This window comes from Equus quagga, chromosome 13 (assembly GCF_021613505.1).
Source record: "Equus quagga isolate Etosha38 chromosome 13, UCLA_HA_Equagga_1.0, whole genome shotgun sequence".
Taxonomy (NCBI): Eukaryota; Metazoa; Chordata; class Mammalia; order Perissodactyla; family Equidae; genus Equus; species Equus quagga.
In genome coordinates, this window is record NC_060279.1 from 14,402,114 (window position 1) to 14,418,204 (window position 16,091).

The 16,091-nt window shown below is 36.3% G+C and overlaps 1 protein-coding gene across 1 annotated transcript in view; it reads left to right on the top strand.

The window, feature by feature from the left end:
* TDRD5 (tudor domain containing 5) overlaps positions 1 to 16,091 on the top strand; it is a 77,080-nt gene that overhangs the window by 19,601 nt on the left and 41,388 nt on the right. The window contains exons 5-9 of the mRNA XM_046683204.1: positions 2,616 to 2,699; positions 4,591 to 4,647; positions 9,877 to 10,030; positions 11,750 to 11,958; positions 13,012 to 13,232. Coding sequence (XP_046539160.1) covers positions 2,616 to 2,699; positions 4,591 to 4,647; positions 9,877 to 10,030; positions 11,750 to 11,958; positions 13,012 to 13,232 — 725 coding nt within the window. The remainder of the gene's footprint in view (positions 1 to 2,615; positions 2,700 to 4,590; positions 4,648 to 9,876; positions 10,031 to 11,749; positions 11,959 to 13,011; positions 13,233 to 16,091) is intronic.

A 16,091-nucleotide genomic window follows, 5' to 3' on the forward strand; every position in this document is an offset into this window, starting at 1 on the left:
TGTTCCTAGCTAAGAGCCCATCATGTGACATCTTAAGCCCAGGCCTGGCACGTATTTTCTCTAAAGGCCACATAGTACGTATTTGAGGTTGGGGGCCGGATGGTCTCTGTGGTACCCACCCTACTTTGCCCTTGTAGAGCGAAAGCAACGTGGGCAATGTCAGTGAATGAGTGTGGCCATGTTCCAATAACACTTTATTTATGGATACTGAAATTTGAATTTCATATAATTTTCATGTGTCAACAAATGTTATTCTTTTTTTGATGTTTTTCCCCCAACCATTTAAAAATGTCAAGGCCATTCTTAGCTCATGGCCTCACAAAGACAGATGTCAGCCCAGATTTGGCCCAACGGCCACAGTTTGCTGACCTATCAGAGTCCGTGCTCAAGAGAGACAAATCAAGTTTTTAATCACCATCCCGCCATTTACATTCCAGTTTCCCAAACTCTTGCAATTGATTAAAAACCTACCTCTGTGTTTCAAGGTCCTTTAGTTGCCTGCATAAAACTTGAAGTTCTTGAGGCTGTTTCCATGGTTTCTTCTTATTCCTTCTTGTGGAATCAGCAATTCCTTCCTCTCTGTTGTCTTCTTTCCCAGTTTCTGTGGATTCCACTTACGTAATATCCCCCTTTCTCCTCTTGTTCTCTTAGCAGCCTTGTGACAGCTCTCACTCAGAGAGTTGCAGTGGTCTCCTAACTGGTTGTCCACCCTCCAGTCTAATTTTCTGCTTCAGGATTAAAGTTCTGGTAATGTCTTTCCCCTGCCAAAAATCTCTGATGGAAGTTTTGTCTACATGGCCAAGGAAAGCTCCTTAGTTTGGATTTAAGGTTCTGTGATATCCTCCAGTCCACCTCTCTCAGTTTTCTCTTTCATCCTTAATGCCTTCAGGGAAACTGTTTCATTCTTTTTCCTTTGTTCGTGAAGTTCCTTCTACCTTCATTGCCCTCTCTACCACCTCGCTCTGCAGTATTCTCCCCATCCTTCAAGGCCCTTCTAAAAGGAAGCCTTCCGTATATTTATAACTGAATGTGATGAATATCCCGCTGCACTTTGTACCTCTTTAATGGCACTTAGAGCCCGCCTTAGGTTGGAGCTGTTGATGCATTGATCTTATTTCCCCACCTAATTGTGTAAGTGGCTTGAGAGGAATGATGCTGTCAAAGATGACCTTTTTTTGTCCCCTGAAACACCTAGCACAGTAATAATTTAATAAGTTATTGTATTGAATCTTCAGGTGGTAGGAGCATATTGGGATGTGAAAAGTCAGTTATGTTTAGATTCTCTTACTGTTCACTGGGAGAGCTTCAGGGAATCGTCTCATGGCAGCAGGAGTACAAAGAACAGAAGACCAAGGGCTGAGGCCTTTCGTGAAGCTGGTGACGTAATCGTAGGAATCTAATCCTCCGCTTCCCAGATCCCATTTTCCCATTAACCTTATGAGATACAGAGATTATCTTCATTTTTCAGTTGAAGAAACTGAGACATAAAAGGTCACACAGTTTGTCATTCCTTACAAGTGACAATAAGATGAAAGATTAAAAAATAAGAAGTTTAGAAGGAAAAAATATTAAGTGATTGTGCTTGTGTGATAGGATTTTAGGTAATTTGTGTTTTTCTTTATATCTTTGTGTCTTTTCTAATGTGTGTTTTTTTACGTTTCTCTTTAAGCATAATGATCTTTCACTCCACTTTAGATCTCCCCTGCTGTGGCTTTTCGCTGGACCTTGGCTATCTGGATAGGCTCCATCCTACTCTCTGATCGTAATCTCCTGTGCTTCCAGCTTATGTTTTCAGTTGTTCCCATACATCATCTTTTTACCTTATTGGGGCCTCTCCATGCCATTGGCTTCTCTCTGCTAAGATCCTCAGATCCCCTGCTTTCTTAACTCAGGCCCCTCCTGTCTTTACTCCTCCCTATAGTTTAGATTATCATCCATTATTTCCTCAACTTTTATTTTACCACTTTTTCTACTTTCTCAACTGTCTGAGCTCTCTCCCCTTTCTGTCCACTCTTAGGAATGGGCTTTGCTTCTGAACTCACAGAGGAAATACTGAAGCCATCAGATAGTAACTCTGTCCACCTTCTGACCCACATTTGTGGAGCTTTTTCCCTATCCCTGCTGGGTCTGTCTTTCCCCTTTTCTCTACATCAGAGGAGATTTCCTTCTTGTGCTCGCTTGAGGGCCAGTCATTCCACCAGTGCCCTGGTTCACACTTAGTCCCACCTTCCAGGGACCTTCCACCATCCCATCTCTTCCCCGCATTAGGCGTTCACTATGTATGTGTTTAATAAACATTGAATACTTTCATAAACAGAAGAAAATGAGTAACAAAAGTCCTTTCTGGATAAGAGTATGGGATGGAGTAATTGAAGACTAGAATCTAATTGTTATAGAGAATGTTAATTATCCTGGAAGATTCCAGAGTGTTTAGTTTTATAAATATTCCATCTACTCTAAATGTATTTTATATGCTATGAAATGCTACAGTGCCTCTTAAGAGGTATTGTATCCATTTGGTTGAAATACATTTCCTCTGATAGATATTTCCTTTACATACAGTTTAGATTTATTTTTGACATTTTTTTTACTAGATTTTTTTTCTTTTTTCATAGTTGGAGAACACATTCAAATCAGTTATTGCACAAATTGGACCTGGAGGGACTATCAATCCAGAACTAAAAGATAAGATAAAATTTGTAAGTATTTTCTCTTTCTGAAAATGGATAAGAATAAGTAATTGTACATTTAGATATCATTTGTGGATAAATTTAATTTGCCTACAACTATTTATTAGTTTTGTATTTATACCTGATCTTTTCAAATGTATTGCAAATGGAGGGGCTGTTCTTTTAAGATCAGGAAAATAACCCGATAAATTACACACCCCTAAAAATTTTTAAATGTTGTCAAAATTATTTAGAAAATTTGTTCCTCCATAAATTCTCTCTCCTCTTTTTTCTCCCCCTCACCCCAATAAATCATCCTTAACAAACAGTTCAAGATCCTTCAAATACCAATTTTATATACATATATGTGAACTATTATTTTAAACAGTGCATGGTATGCCATTGTGTTGATGTACCATATTTCACTTATGAGATCCATGATTGACTGACATTTGGGTTATTCCTAGCCTTGGCTATTAAAAAATGCTGTAGTTAATATCCTTAAACATTTATCTAGAAGTGGAATTGCCAATGGTATTGAATATTTTAAATTTTGATGTTAAATATTACTAAATTGCCCTCTAAAATGTTTGAACAAATTTACACTCCCGCTTACAGTGAAATGTTATTATCCAATCATGTTGTTTTAGTTTATACCTTTTGGTTTCTACATTAAGTATCTTTTCATATGCTTAGTAGCTGTTTATATTTGTTATGTGAATTGCCTGTTGATGTCCTTGCCCTAATTTACTGTTTTGCCTTATTAATTTGTAAAAGCCCTCTGACTGTTACGTGTTGGGCTAGAGAGTATGTACACTTAAAATTTAGGTGGGAGCTGTTAATTCTGATTTGAATAATCAGAGTGCTATTACCACACTTAACTGCCTTATATTATTCCTTTTTAGCTGTTGTGATTTTACTGGGAGAAATACAAAAACCTTGGTGGATTCAGGCCCCGTTTTTTTGTTTGGACATTTTAGCAAGTGTCCAACAATTGGGTTTACTCAGCAGTGCTCAATATGACTTCTTTATGGTAACAAAAAAATCAGAGAAAAATTAAGAATCCTTTGATAAAGGATTGGTTAAATTACCCACTCAAACTAGGGAATATCATGCAGCTCATAAGAAAGTTGATGTATGTCACTATTATTTACATGCAAGTATCTCCTTGGCATGTTGTTGGGCTTTAAAAAGAGATTTTATAGAATGGCATGTTTAGTATTGTCCGTTTGTATAAAATCATGAACAGTCTGCATATATGTGTGCATAAAGAGGTTTCTGGAAGGATGATTTCTGAAAAGCAGCAATGATTATCTCTGGGTCACAGAATTTGGGGATAATTTTTACTTTATATTTTTCTGAAGCTTGAATTAGAAATTTTTATAAAATATATCTGGACAAATCTAGGAAAACACAAAGCTTTTTATACTTTATAGGAATAGAGTAAGTCTACTTGTAAGAATTTATCCTAAAAAATAATTGGACAGGTGTGCAAGATGCAAGTGTGAGGATAATTGTTACAGTATTTGTGATGATGAAAAATAGGAAATAGTCATAGAGGATAGAGTAAATAAATTTAAGTATATTGAATACTTTTTGAAAAGTCTGTAGCCAGTAAACATGTCGATCCGTATTTACCAACATGGAAAGATGTCTGTGGTATGATAGTAAAAAACTGGTTATGGAAATAATGGCCTTATTTTTATATTAAATATAGGTATATTGTTGTGCATATGGACAACAATGGCTACTATTTATGGACATTTTCTCTTTGCTTAACTGTATTTTCCAAAGTTTTCTAGAATGTCCATTGTACTTCTTTTCTGCCATTTAAAATGCTTGAAATTATTTTGTAGAATATTTATTTTATGAGAGCTAAAGCTAAATATGGTTATATTGTATTTTATTTTCTATGTATTAGGTTGTATCCAAGTTTCCAGAAGGCTTGCTTATTTCTAAACTGCTTGGAGAGTTTGAGGTGAGTGTTTTCTTTTTCACCAACCTGGTTTTTTATGGCTTATGTTTCTTGTGATAGAGGTTTTGTTGCTACTCCCTGGATTCTCCAAGTCTGTGCTCTGGAACATCTTGTTTTGCAATTTGGTGTCCTTTTCTTTACTAAAGAGTTAAGAACATGGTCCTTAATAAATGTTTGATTATGCATAGGAAGGATTTTTTTTACTACTTTCTGTTATTGTTAGATTAAAAGTTAATTTATTTAATGTCTGATAATACCAAGTGTTAGTGGGAATGTGGAGAAACAGAATACCTCCTACACTGCTTGTGGGACAAGACCCCTTTGGAGAGCATTTTGGCATTATCAAGTAAAGCTGAAGATATTTACCCAGTGATCCAGTAGTTCCACTGCTACGTATGCACTTTAGAGATACTCTTACACGTGTGCACATGGAGACATACATGAGACATGTACATTGCAGCATGGCAAAAAACTGGAAACAAGTTAAATGGCCATCAAGAGGAGAATAGATAAATAAATTGAGATTGACATTCCATACAATGGAATAATATGTAGTAGAGAAAATAACTGAACTGGATCTGCTCTGTAGCATGATCATTTTTGGAATCATAATGTTTAGTGAAGAAATCAAGTTGCAGAATGATAATTCAGATACTGCCACATATCCAATTTTTAAAAATGGTAAGACTGTACATAGGTTAACTGTGTGCCAGGCTCTATTCTGATTGCCATTCATATAGTAATTCATTTGATTTTTCACAACAAACCGAGACACAGAGAAGTAACTTGCTTAAGGGTCAGATAGCCAGTAATGGGTAGAGACAGGGTTTGAACCCTGGGCAACATGGCTTCAGAATCCTAACTCTTAACTACTATGCTGTGAAAACTATCATATATTTGTAAATATAAACATGGATATTATGAGATACTATAGCATAATGGTTAAGATGCGTCACTCACCTCTATGTGCTATTTTATAGAGGATGTGTAAAGTCAGGATAATATTACCTACTTTATAGAGTTTTGTGAAGTTTAAATGATTTAAAATAAAGTGCTTAGAACAGTGCCTGCCACATAGAAATTGTTCAATAAATGTTAACTCATAGTTGAAGAAGAAGAAGAAAACTTAGATAGGAAAGATACACATCATCTCTCAATGATGGAGAAAACTTAAATTCACATTCTTTTAAAGAAATGAATCTTTTAGAGCCAAAAAGTTTATTTAAATAGGCCCATGGGAGAAAGGGTCTTGATGTTTTTTGGATTAACAAATAAAGTCACTTATCTAATATTGAAATTACAGAATAAAGTCTGGGAATAATAGAATATGACTTAATTGTCCTAAAATTTATGGGTAAAATCAACCTCTTATGCCAGATTCATGACTCAAAGTGAACAGTTTTCTGCCATGAACATTTTAGTAAATGTAGTTTCCTGTAATAAAAATGCATGGTGTTAAGGTTACAAGTCAACAGTTTTGGAGAAATTAAAACAAACATTTAAATTTTATGGAGAGGCTCTTTGCTCTTCTTTATAAACACACTTAAGCAGAAATCCAACTTTATGATTAGAAGTATATAGTAAGTATAGATTTAATTTAACCTGTATTCTAACTTGTAGAAACACTTTCTAACCCTTTATTTATCCGACATGATATTAAAGCTACCTGTGTGATTAGTCCTCTTGAAATACTTGGTCAACAGTATGCCATTCTTGTGTTACATGTACATGTAATTACATGTCTTACATCTACATGTGTTGTAATGTAAATGGTTATATGTTTGTAATAAAGCCAAAGAATGGAACAGAACAAATACTGAAAACTGTAATTTGAGTAAACTTTAATGAAATGGAAAATTTGAAACTATATATTGAAAAAGCACATTGCATACCTGAGAATATCAACCCAGAATGACCAACACCAAATAATTGGACTTAAAGAAAAAGAGAAAGCTGTTCTTTGGGCATCTAAACAAAAAGAGCAAGTGACTTATAAGGGAGACAGAATTAAGTTATAGACATTTTCACAGCAATGTTCTATGCTAGAAGAAAAGGGAGCAACGTGTTTCAGGTATTCAAGGAAAGAAAATGTGAGCCAAGGATTTTATAGGTAGCAAAATTGACTTTCAACTATAGAGAACCAGACAAGCTATTATCACTGTGCAAGAATTCAAGAACTATTGTTCCCATGAGCCCTTCACAAGGAGTCTACTGAAGAAGGAACTTCAAATGACCAAACTCACTAAGGAGACATGACAGAACTGACAGCGCCACTTATAAAACTAAGACCAAATGAGCGTTAGAAAGGGGAGAATATAGTAAATAATGGCTATATACCCTTACAATGTAGATAAACGACAGTTACACAAAATAGTAGAAAGAGAAGGGGTAAGCATGGGCAAAAAATTTTAACTGCTTTTATTAATTATATTGGTGGTAATATTAGTACTATTATTCTGAGACTATGGTGTAATGTGGTATAGAGCATATTAATAATTACGGGATATATGGGAGTAATTATGGGATAATTTTAATTGTATGTACAAGGATATTATAATTAAGTAAATCGAGCCTGGAACATCTTATCATTCCAGACCACAAGGAAGCTCTTAAAGACTAGGTCAACACCAGGAGGGCTCAGGAAATCCACTTGAGGAGTTATTTCAGATTTCAATATGGATAATAATTGCAGTGGTTTGAAGCCCATCAAATATGTTTAATTCTTTGAGTTCATGTGATATTAAAAACTATTTGGTCACCATGGAGGATGATAGAGAACCAATCATTTTCTTGAAAAATGGTAAATAAAGAGAAAGAGCCAGTCACTTATCCTGGCTTTCCTAAATGAACTGGTATGACTAGCTAACCAAATAGCAGATGAGGGGAGCATATCTCTATAAAATGTTCCAACTAAATAACCAAAAAAATTTGATAAAATTAGATTATCACTATGTTAAAACCCTCAATAAAATAGTGAATCTAGGCATTGATCAGTAATGGCTCCTAACAATGCCAAAAAAGAGACAGCCAGACACTATGTGCCTCTTTTCAGAACACAGCATCGCTTACAGTGTTGTCAAAGAGATGGAGCATGAGTCTGATCAAGCCTATGGACCCAGCTGTCAATTTACAGAAAATAGTGTTTGCACTACGTGTGTGTCATCTGCAGAATCCAACTGCGAGGAAATGAAATCATGTAATAGGGATGTATACATATATTTGAAGGCATAAATATAAACTCTAAGGAAAGAATAATATAACTAAAAATGGGTCGGAGATGGAAGAGGAGTGAGGAGAATGGGAGTAGAAATATACCAGTTACTTCCTTGCTTATGGTTGGGAGTCTGTAAAGCAGAAAGCGTAACAAAGGAATTAGGGCAAAATATATCTGACATGTCAATCAGTGGACTAAACTAACTTACTGAAAAACTGAGTCCCAGGGTCACAAAGCAAAGCTCAGTTATGTTTCATATACTGACATGGAATTATCTCTATATTAACTGAAAAAAGCAAAATGTGTATAATAGATGTAATGTGTTATATTGAAGGATGACACGTGTTCATGTTTTGACAATTTCTGGAAAGTTTCACGAGAAACTGGTGGTGATGGTTTGTGCAAGAAACTACCTCTAGGCAGGTGCTCTCCTGGGTCACTGAGGGATGGATGGGAGTGGACTGGAGACTGAGTTTTTGCTGGATACCTCTTTGAAACTTCCAAATATCACTTAATTATTCAAAAAATTAATAACTTACATTTAAAAAAATCCTTGCCAAACTAGTCTTGTGCTCAACTGATTTGTATATTCATAGTATTAGGCTCTTACAGAGAAGGTAAAAAAAAATTAAAGAGATTAATGAGCATAAAAGGAAAAGAAGCCACGATATGTAACGTACAAACAAGTAGACAGAGATGCCAAGTCTGGTTCACCATCGCGCTCCCCCGGGCCTCTGCCAGTTCTTTCGCTCTTGGGGTGTTCACGATTGGCTGTAGGTGTGATTATGAATGACTGTTTTAAACCATGGCTTGACTGATGGTGGGCCCCCATTTCTAGAAGAGTCCTGGGAGAAGTCATAAAGAGTTAAGTTGGGCCTCAGAGGATCACATGAACAGGAAGGTCTGCCCTGCATTAGTCCCAGCCTCTGTCAGGGTCGGTCCTTTTAGAGTGTCTGCCTTCTGTGTACCTGTCCATCTTCCCCACTGTGTAAGTCAGAGCAAGGATTTATTTCTTCCTAACACCTAGTCAGAGGAAGAAAGCAAGAATTATGATTAGCTTAAGTGCTTTACCTCAGTTTGGGAGACACAAGTTTAGTTAAGAATTTGAACATTTTTATCGTGTGCTGTGCTTGGGTGGACCAGGGTTCACGGGTTTGGATCCTGGGTGCTGACTTATGTGCCGCTCATCAAGCCACGCTAAGGAGACATCCCACATACAAAATGGAGGACGGTTGGTGACAATAGTGACAATAGTTCTTGAGCAAAAAGAGGAAGATTGGCAACAGATGTTAGCTCAGGGCCAATCTTCCTCACCAAAAAAAAAAAAGAAGAAGAAGAAGAAGAAGAAGCATTTGAACATTTTAATGGGAGGTCTTATTAATGAGGAAGCAAACTTCCTAATTCACTGTACAGTTTAAACCAAACATTTAGTATCTATCCTAGATATATTCTCTTCTGTCTATATTTGGTATAATTTTTCTTGTTTTCCAAGGCAAGGAAATCAAACAGTATACGGTAAGAAATACACTGACACCTGCTTATTTGTCTCAACTTGTTGGGTGAAATAATAAAATTTTAAGGAAATGTTTTAAAATAGTATTACTTTATTGCATATTGAAAGTGGTAGTGAATATTCTCTCTCAAAATAGGGGAATATCAACAGTTTTATTAGAATTTTTGTATTTTGTTCATTCTCTTTTTTTTTGACTTTCACTTTATAATCAGACGTTAAAAATGAGAGATAAAAAGGTCCCCTAGTTTTCACCTCAGTTTGTCATATGCTCTAAGAGGAGCTGGAGCTTGTCCTAGAAGTTTCGTGGTGAGGGCTTTTAGGTCTCTTGGTTTGCATTGTACTTGCATGGAAGCAGCCTTGAGAATGCCTGCATTCACTGAGCCTTACAAATTTAGCTTGGCTAAGTCCAGATTGAAGCGTTGTCCAAGGGCAGCTGTATATGTTGTGTTCCTGGTATCTAACGTTGTTTCATATTATTTGTGTGTGTGGTTTTTTTTCCTGACAGGTACATTTTAAAGAGCAACTTTCACCAAAAAAGTTGGGCTTCTTAAATGTAACAGAACTTGTTGGAGCTCTAAGTGACATTCTCCATGTTGAGTTCAGGGAAGGAGAACAAGATTTACTGGTGTTTGATGCTGATATGAAGCCTCTACCACCTGGTGAGTTGAATTACAATATGATGCAAACCTGATTTTTAATTGTCCCTGTATAGACAAGGAAAAAGAAAGCACTGGTTATGTAATGTTCCTTATTGTAACCGCATCAGCCAAACAGATCACACGTTAGCCTTGAAAATGTTTTGCATATAATGACCTTCTTTCTGGTGATATTTGTTGTAATAAGGCTAACCTATATTATTAATAAAGACCATCTGAATTTCTAAAATTTAGTTTCTTCATTGTCCAGATTTTTGGATAATTCTGAGGAGATCAATTTTCTGAAAAGATCTGGTGGGGAAGCGCTAGATAGTTCAGTGGTCCTTAACTCTGGCTGCGCATCAAAAGCTTTTTAGAAATACATGGAGATTTAGAATAAATGGGTGTGCACTGAGACCTTGTACTTGTATTTTTTTTAAATACACTATTTATTTTGGGATAATTTTAGAATTTTATAGAAAAGTTTCAAAGATACTACGGAGTTTCCATGTGCCTTTCTGCCAGTTTCCCCTAATATTAACATTACCATGATACATCTGTCAAAAGTAAAAAATTAACATAGGTACCTTACTATTAACTAAATTCCAGATTTCATTCCCATTTGACCAGTTTTACCACCGTTGTTCTTTTTCTGTTTGTGGATTCACTCCTGCATACCGCATTGCATTTAGGGCACTTGATGTTTTGTTTTGTTTTTTGTAAGGAGGATTGGCCTTGAGCTAACATCTGTAGGGAACTTGATTTTTGTTTGTTTGGGCTTAACTTTTTTTCTTTTGAAATTTATGTTGAGATTATTATAGATTCATATGCAGTTATTAAAAACTAATACAGAGAGATCCCATATACACTTTCCTCAGTTCCCTCAATGGTAACGTCTTGCCGAACTATAGTACAATGCAGAGGTGATAACTAGCAGTCATAGTTTTAGTGGGTCTTTTTCTGGACCTCTTCTATGTAATATAGTTATTTATCATATGTATAATTTTCTTATACAATATTGATTATTGATATAATAGTTTTGTGTAAGTCCTTGCTTTTTATACTTCATATATTATGGATGTTTTTCCATATCAGCATATACAAGTTTATTTCATCCTTTTTAACTACATATAATTCTTTTATGTGATTGTATTATAAATTCATTTAACCTGTCTCCTATTGATGGACATGTAAAGTCTATCCATTTTTTATCATTAAAAATACAGTGACAAATATTCTTGTATCTCCCTCTTTGTGCACGTATTAGTTTTTCTTTAGGAGCCACCGTGATTTTAGATCTATATGGGGTCTGTTTTAATGTGTCAACCTCTTGTAATCATTATACACATGTAAATTTGAATAAAATACGTGATTTATTGGGAATTCCCTAAAAATTAAGACACGTATTATGAAATATTAAGTAGTCACGTACATTAAGCAGTGATGAATGTTCACTGCTAACGTTGAATGAGAAATGAATCGAAATCAGGATGTTGAAAAATAAAACCTTTCACCGAAGTTTAAGAAACCTTACCAGACTTACCCTCTCCCCCCACAACATAAATAAAGATTTGTTCCTATCTGGAACTTCATTTATATCCCTTCATACTGGATCTGCAAAGACAGATTCCTCTCTCTCATTTATCATTATCTGCCCAGTGCCTGGCACATGGAATGTGCTTAGGAACAGTTATACAAGTTATTTTAATATATATACATAGGACACTCTGTTGGTCATTTCAGATGGAGCTGTTTCGTCAGTTAGAAATTCATGTCTGGTTCAATCAGATAAGAAAACAGAGGCCAAAGCTTGTGTCTCCAGTCCCCCTAGAAATTCACTGTCTACTGCTGCTGTCAAGGCGACTACATGGGATTGCCCTTCAAAAAACCTTGAAGAGCAGAAACAGAAGATTTGCAAGAAGCCTAATCTGGTGGTAAAGCCTTTACAGCTGGTGAGTAAGGTTTAAAGACTTTGAGCATTGGAGATTCAGCATTATGGAAAGTAACTGAGTGAATGTTTCTTTAAACCAAAATTGTGTTTTAGAAAAGTCTTATTTCTAGATAGGTGATTTCTTGGAAGTCACCTTATGAGGATTTATTCTGGTTTTTGTCTTCTTTATAACTAGCTTTCCCTCAAGTCTCATTTTAAATTTTTCAGATCGCTTTGAAGATTTGACAGTTCGTTCAAGATGACATTGCTGATTCTCTGTCCATGTTTTTCAAAATGTAGTATTGAAACCCTCGAGAGCTTTAGTGGGAAGAACAGAGGAGCTGTGTTTCAGCTGTATGCCTCAACCACTGCTGCAGGCTGCCCCTATCCTCAGTTATGGGGTGCTTTTATTTTTTTCTCCTTCATTACATCTCCACACACAATTCTCCCTTTTTGTGTCCTCATCTCCTATTACTTATTTTGTTGTTATTAAAGAATTAATTGCTTACTCTTCTTCCCTTCTACCCTCTATTTGTGGCTTCTTTCATGGAAGGAAAACATTTTGTTTGGGGAGCCTGCTATATTTTCTCAAGGACAGTAGGAAAACATAAAGAAAATAATATATTTTAGAATGACAGAGTTTGAGAAACCCTGTTTTTGATCGGAAGACTAGTCTGAAATTAAATCCATTCTTTAAAGTTACCTTTGTTGGAAGGGTTGGGTAGATGAGTATCTTAGTTCAGCCTGAATATTTGCAGTATTATATTTTCAATTTTGTATAGGGCAGTTGTGTAGCACACTTAATTCTTAACATCATAAGGCAGGAGTTTTCGTGTTTTAACACAGGTAAGGATCACCTAAGGAATTTTTTTAAATGAGTAATTGTGGGCCCCACTTCCAGGTATTCTGCATCAGTAGATCTGGGCTAAAGCCTAAGAATCTTCATTTTTGTAATTTCCCGGGTGATTCTGATAAAAGTGACTCGTGAAATATACTTTGAATACATTGTCATAGAGTTTGAAATGTCACCCAAAGATTTATAGTGGTTTCTATGATTTCTTTTTTTAACTTATAGCAAGTAGAAATTAGCAAATCACAGCTCAACCTGGCAATGGCAAATCATGATATCCCACCAGATGCTGTGCGGGACAAGAAACTGTGCAGGTTGCCACCGTTAGATACCAGTACCCTTGTGGGAGTCTTTGTGGAGTACGTCATCTCTCCTAGTCAATTCTACATCCGAATCTATAGCAGGGATTCATCAGAGAAACTTGAAGACATGATGATTGAAATGCGGTAGGAATCTGTTCTTTTCAATGTATTTTCCCTGTATCTCATTCTAAATCAGCAGTTCTCAAACAGTTTGGTCTCAGGGCTCTTAAAAATTAAGGACCTAAGAGAGCTTTTGTTTATTGATATTTATCATATAGAAATTAAAATCGCGAAAGTTTAAAAATAATGATAAGTCCATTTGTGTGAATATAACCTGTTTCTATGAAAAGAAACTATTTTATGGAAATTAGAAGAGTGGCATTGTTTCACATTTTTGCAGATCTCTAATATCTGGCTTCAAAGAAGAAAGTTGGGTTTTAATATCTCCCTCTGTCTTCAATCTCTTGAGATACGTTGTTCTGGTTGAAGTATGTGAAAACATCTGGCCTCGCACAGATAGGTAGCTGAGAGAAGGAGTATTTTAATAGCCTTTTCAGAAGAATATCTTTGATAGTGTACCAAATCTTGACAAATGGTAGTTTTTAAAGATTAGTTGCAATGTGGAATTTGAATTTTCATTCTCTGCTGTGTTAAAATCCATTGCTCTGCCTTTGCACTTTTTTTTTTAAAAGATTGGCACCTGAGCTAACATCTGTTGCCAGTCTTTCTTTTTTCTTCTTCTCCCCAAAGCCCCCAAGTACATAGTTGTGTATTCTAGTGGTAGGTCCTTCTGGTTGTGCTATGTGGGACGCTGCCTCAGCACGGCCTGATGAGCGGTGCTAGGTCCATGCCTAGGATCTGAACCAGAGAAACCCTGGGCCGCTGAAGCACAGCATGCAAACTTAACTGCTCGGCCTTGGGCTTGCCCCCTGCCTTTGCACTTTAATGGATCTAGAACTGGCTGTGTAATTGGAGGCTCTGGTGTAAAATTAAAATGCAAGGCTTCTTGTTTAAAAATTAAGAATTTCAAGACAACAGTAGCAGAGCATTGAAGCAAGCATAGGCCCTCCTAAGTGTGGACTCAGTGAAACTGGCCCTGAATGGCTGTGTGACCCCCGGCTGTGATTTCAAAACATGCCTTGGTCATTTGGAAAATACTGGTTCACTGAGTTACGTAGAGCTTCCAAATGTTGACATACTTCATCACACAATATATTTTTAAAAAATCACATTCATTAATATCGCCACTGATCTTATCAGAAAAGTATTAAGTATTAGGAAGCTGTCAAGCTCATGGTGGTGGATGCAAGATTTCCAAAATTCTAATTGTCACTTGAAAGCTTTGAATTTTATCAATGTTTTCCAATGGCAGGCTCAGTTCGTTTTGGAGAAAGTGTATGAGTTACCCGAGTCTGAATAAACATAGTTTGTTAGTGGTCCTTTCAAGCAAAAATGGTGTTCCATGAAAATAGTGTCTAGTTCATCTTTCAAGTAAAAATAATTTACTTGAAAGATGAACTAAAAGCTGCTAGTTCAGTTCACAATTCAAATGGACAAGTGCTTTTCCTTAAGACAGCTTGGGAAGTGTTTTATGTTACTTTCATTTTTCTCACAGAGAATATTGAGAAGAGTCACTCAGTGGTTGGGACTTAATAAACTTAGTAATTTTTATTCCTTTATCAAGGACATTCTTAAGTGAGATTTGCCTTTTTTTTCTTTCCTTTTTTATTTACTGTGAATGCATGACAGTGACAAGTAAATGACAACTAGTAAAACTTGGTGCCACTGGCTTGATTTAGCTAAGGTGCCTGGAGTTTTACCCACCCTTGCTTTTACACAATCAATGCAAATGTTAACACGGTGAAGGGGGCAAATAACTATTTGCATAAGAATACTAAAATAGCAAAATAACTTTGATCCTACGGACTTCTTGAAAGGATATCAGTGTCCTGGGAGTTCCTGAACTACACTTGGGGGACTACTGCTCTAAATACCTTTTCTTTCCTGAAAAATGATGCTCTTTTGTTAGTAAACACTATGTAAAATATGTACATTTTCAATCTCTTTAGATTTGTTCATGAACAACGTCTGATTTTTATATTGGTGTCACATATAAGAATAATTTATTTATTTTGTATCTCTCCAAAAGCATTTCATGTTTTTTTCTAATTTTACCATGTTATATACTCATCTACCACCCAAGAACCCCTAGCATAATGCGAGTCACATAATAATCACTTATTAAAAATATTATCAAATATTCCATTCCAGTATTCCTATAAGAGTTAGTGCACGTTTTCAAGCACACTTACTGGTTCTGTGACCTTGAAGTTTAACTACTTTACTTCTCTAGGTCTTGTCTTCTCCAAAGTGGAGATAATAATGGTACCTACGTGACAGAGTTGTGAAGATTAAAGTACTTAGAATAGAGTCTCGCTCAAATGTTGGCTGCTATTATTATTAAAACTGTATCTGCTGTGTGCTTGGTGTTGGGATGTTGAAGCACTGGTGGTACGAGGAGAAGACAGACATGTCTTTGCCTTTGTGAACACCACGATTAGCTAGGAAGATAGGTAGGGGATAAGTGGGATGTTGTACAAGGCAGTAGTTCTGCCTGGGCAAGGTGGAGGAAAGCTTCACAAAGGAGATACTTGAGCTAGGACTCTAAAACAAGAATTTGCCAGTCAGGGAGGTGTGAGTGGGTGTGTGCAGGTTCACTCACTGGCACCAAGGCCAGCACTAACACAGGAGGGAGCGGCGTGCTCTGGGAACAAATAGGGAAGTGAAGTCACTGCCACATGAGGTTGGGGGGACAGTGACTGGATGTGAAACTGGAAGATTAGGGAAGAGTTAGAATATGAACACCATGGGAAGGAATTTTGCCTTATTCTGTAGACAATGTGGAGCCTCTGAAGGCTTTAGGAAAGGAAGGCCATCAACAAGTTCGTATTTTAGAAGGATAACTCCAGTTGCAATGTGGACGATGGATGGCGTGAAGAGGAA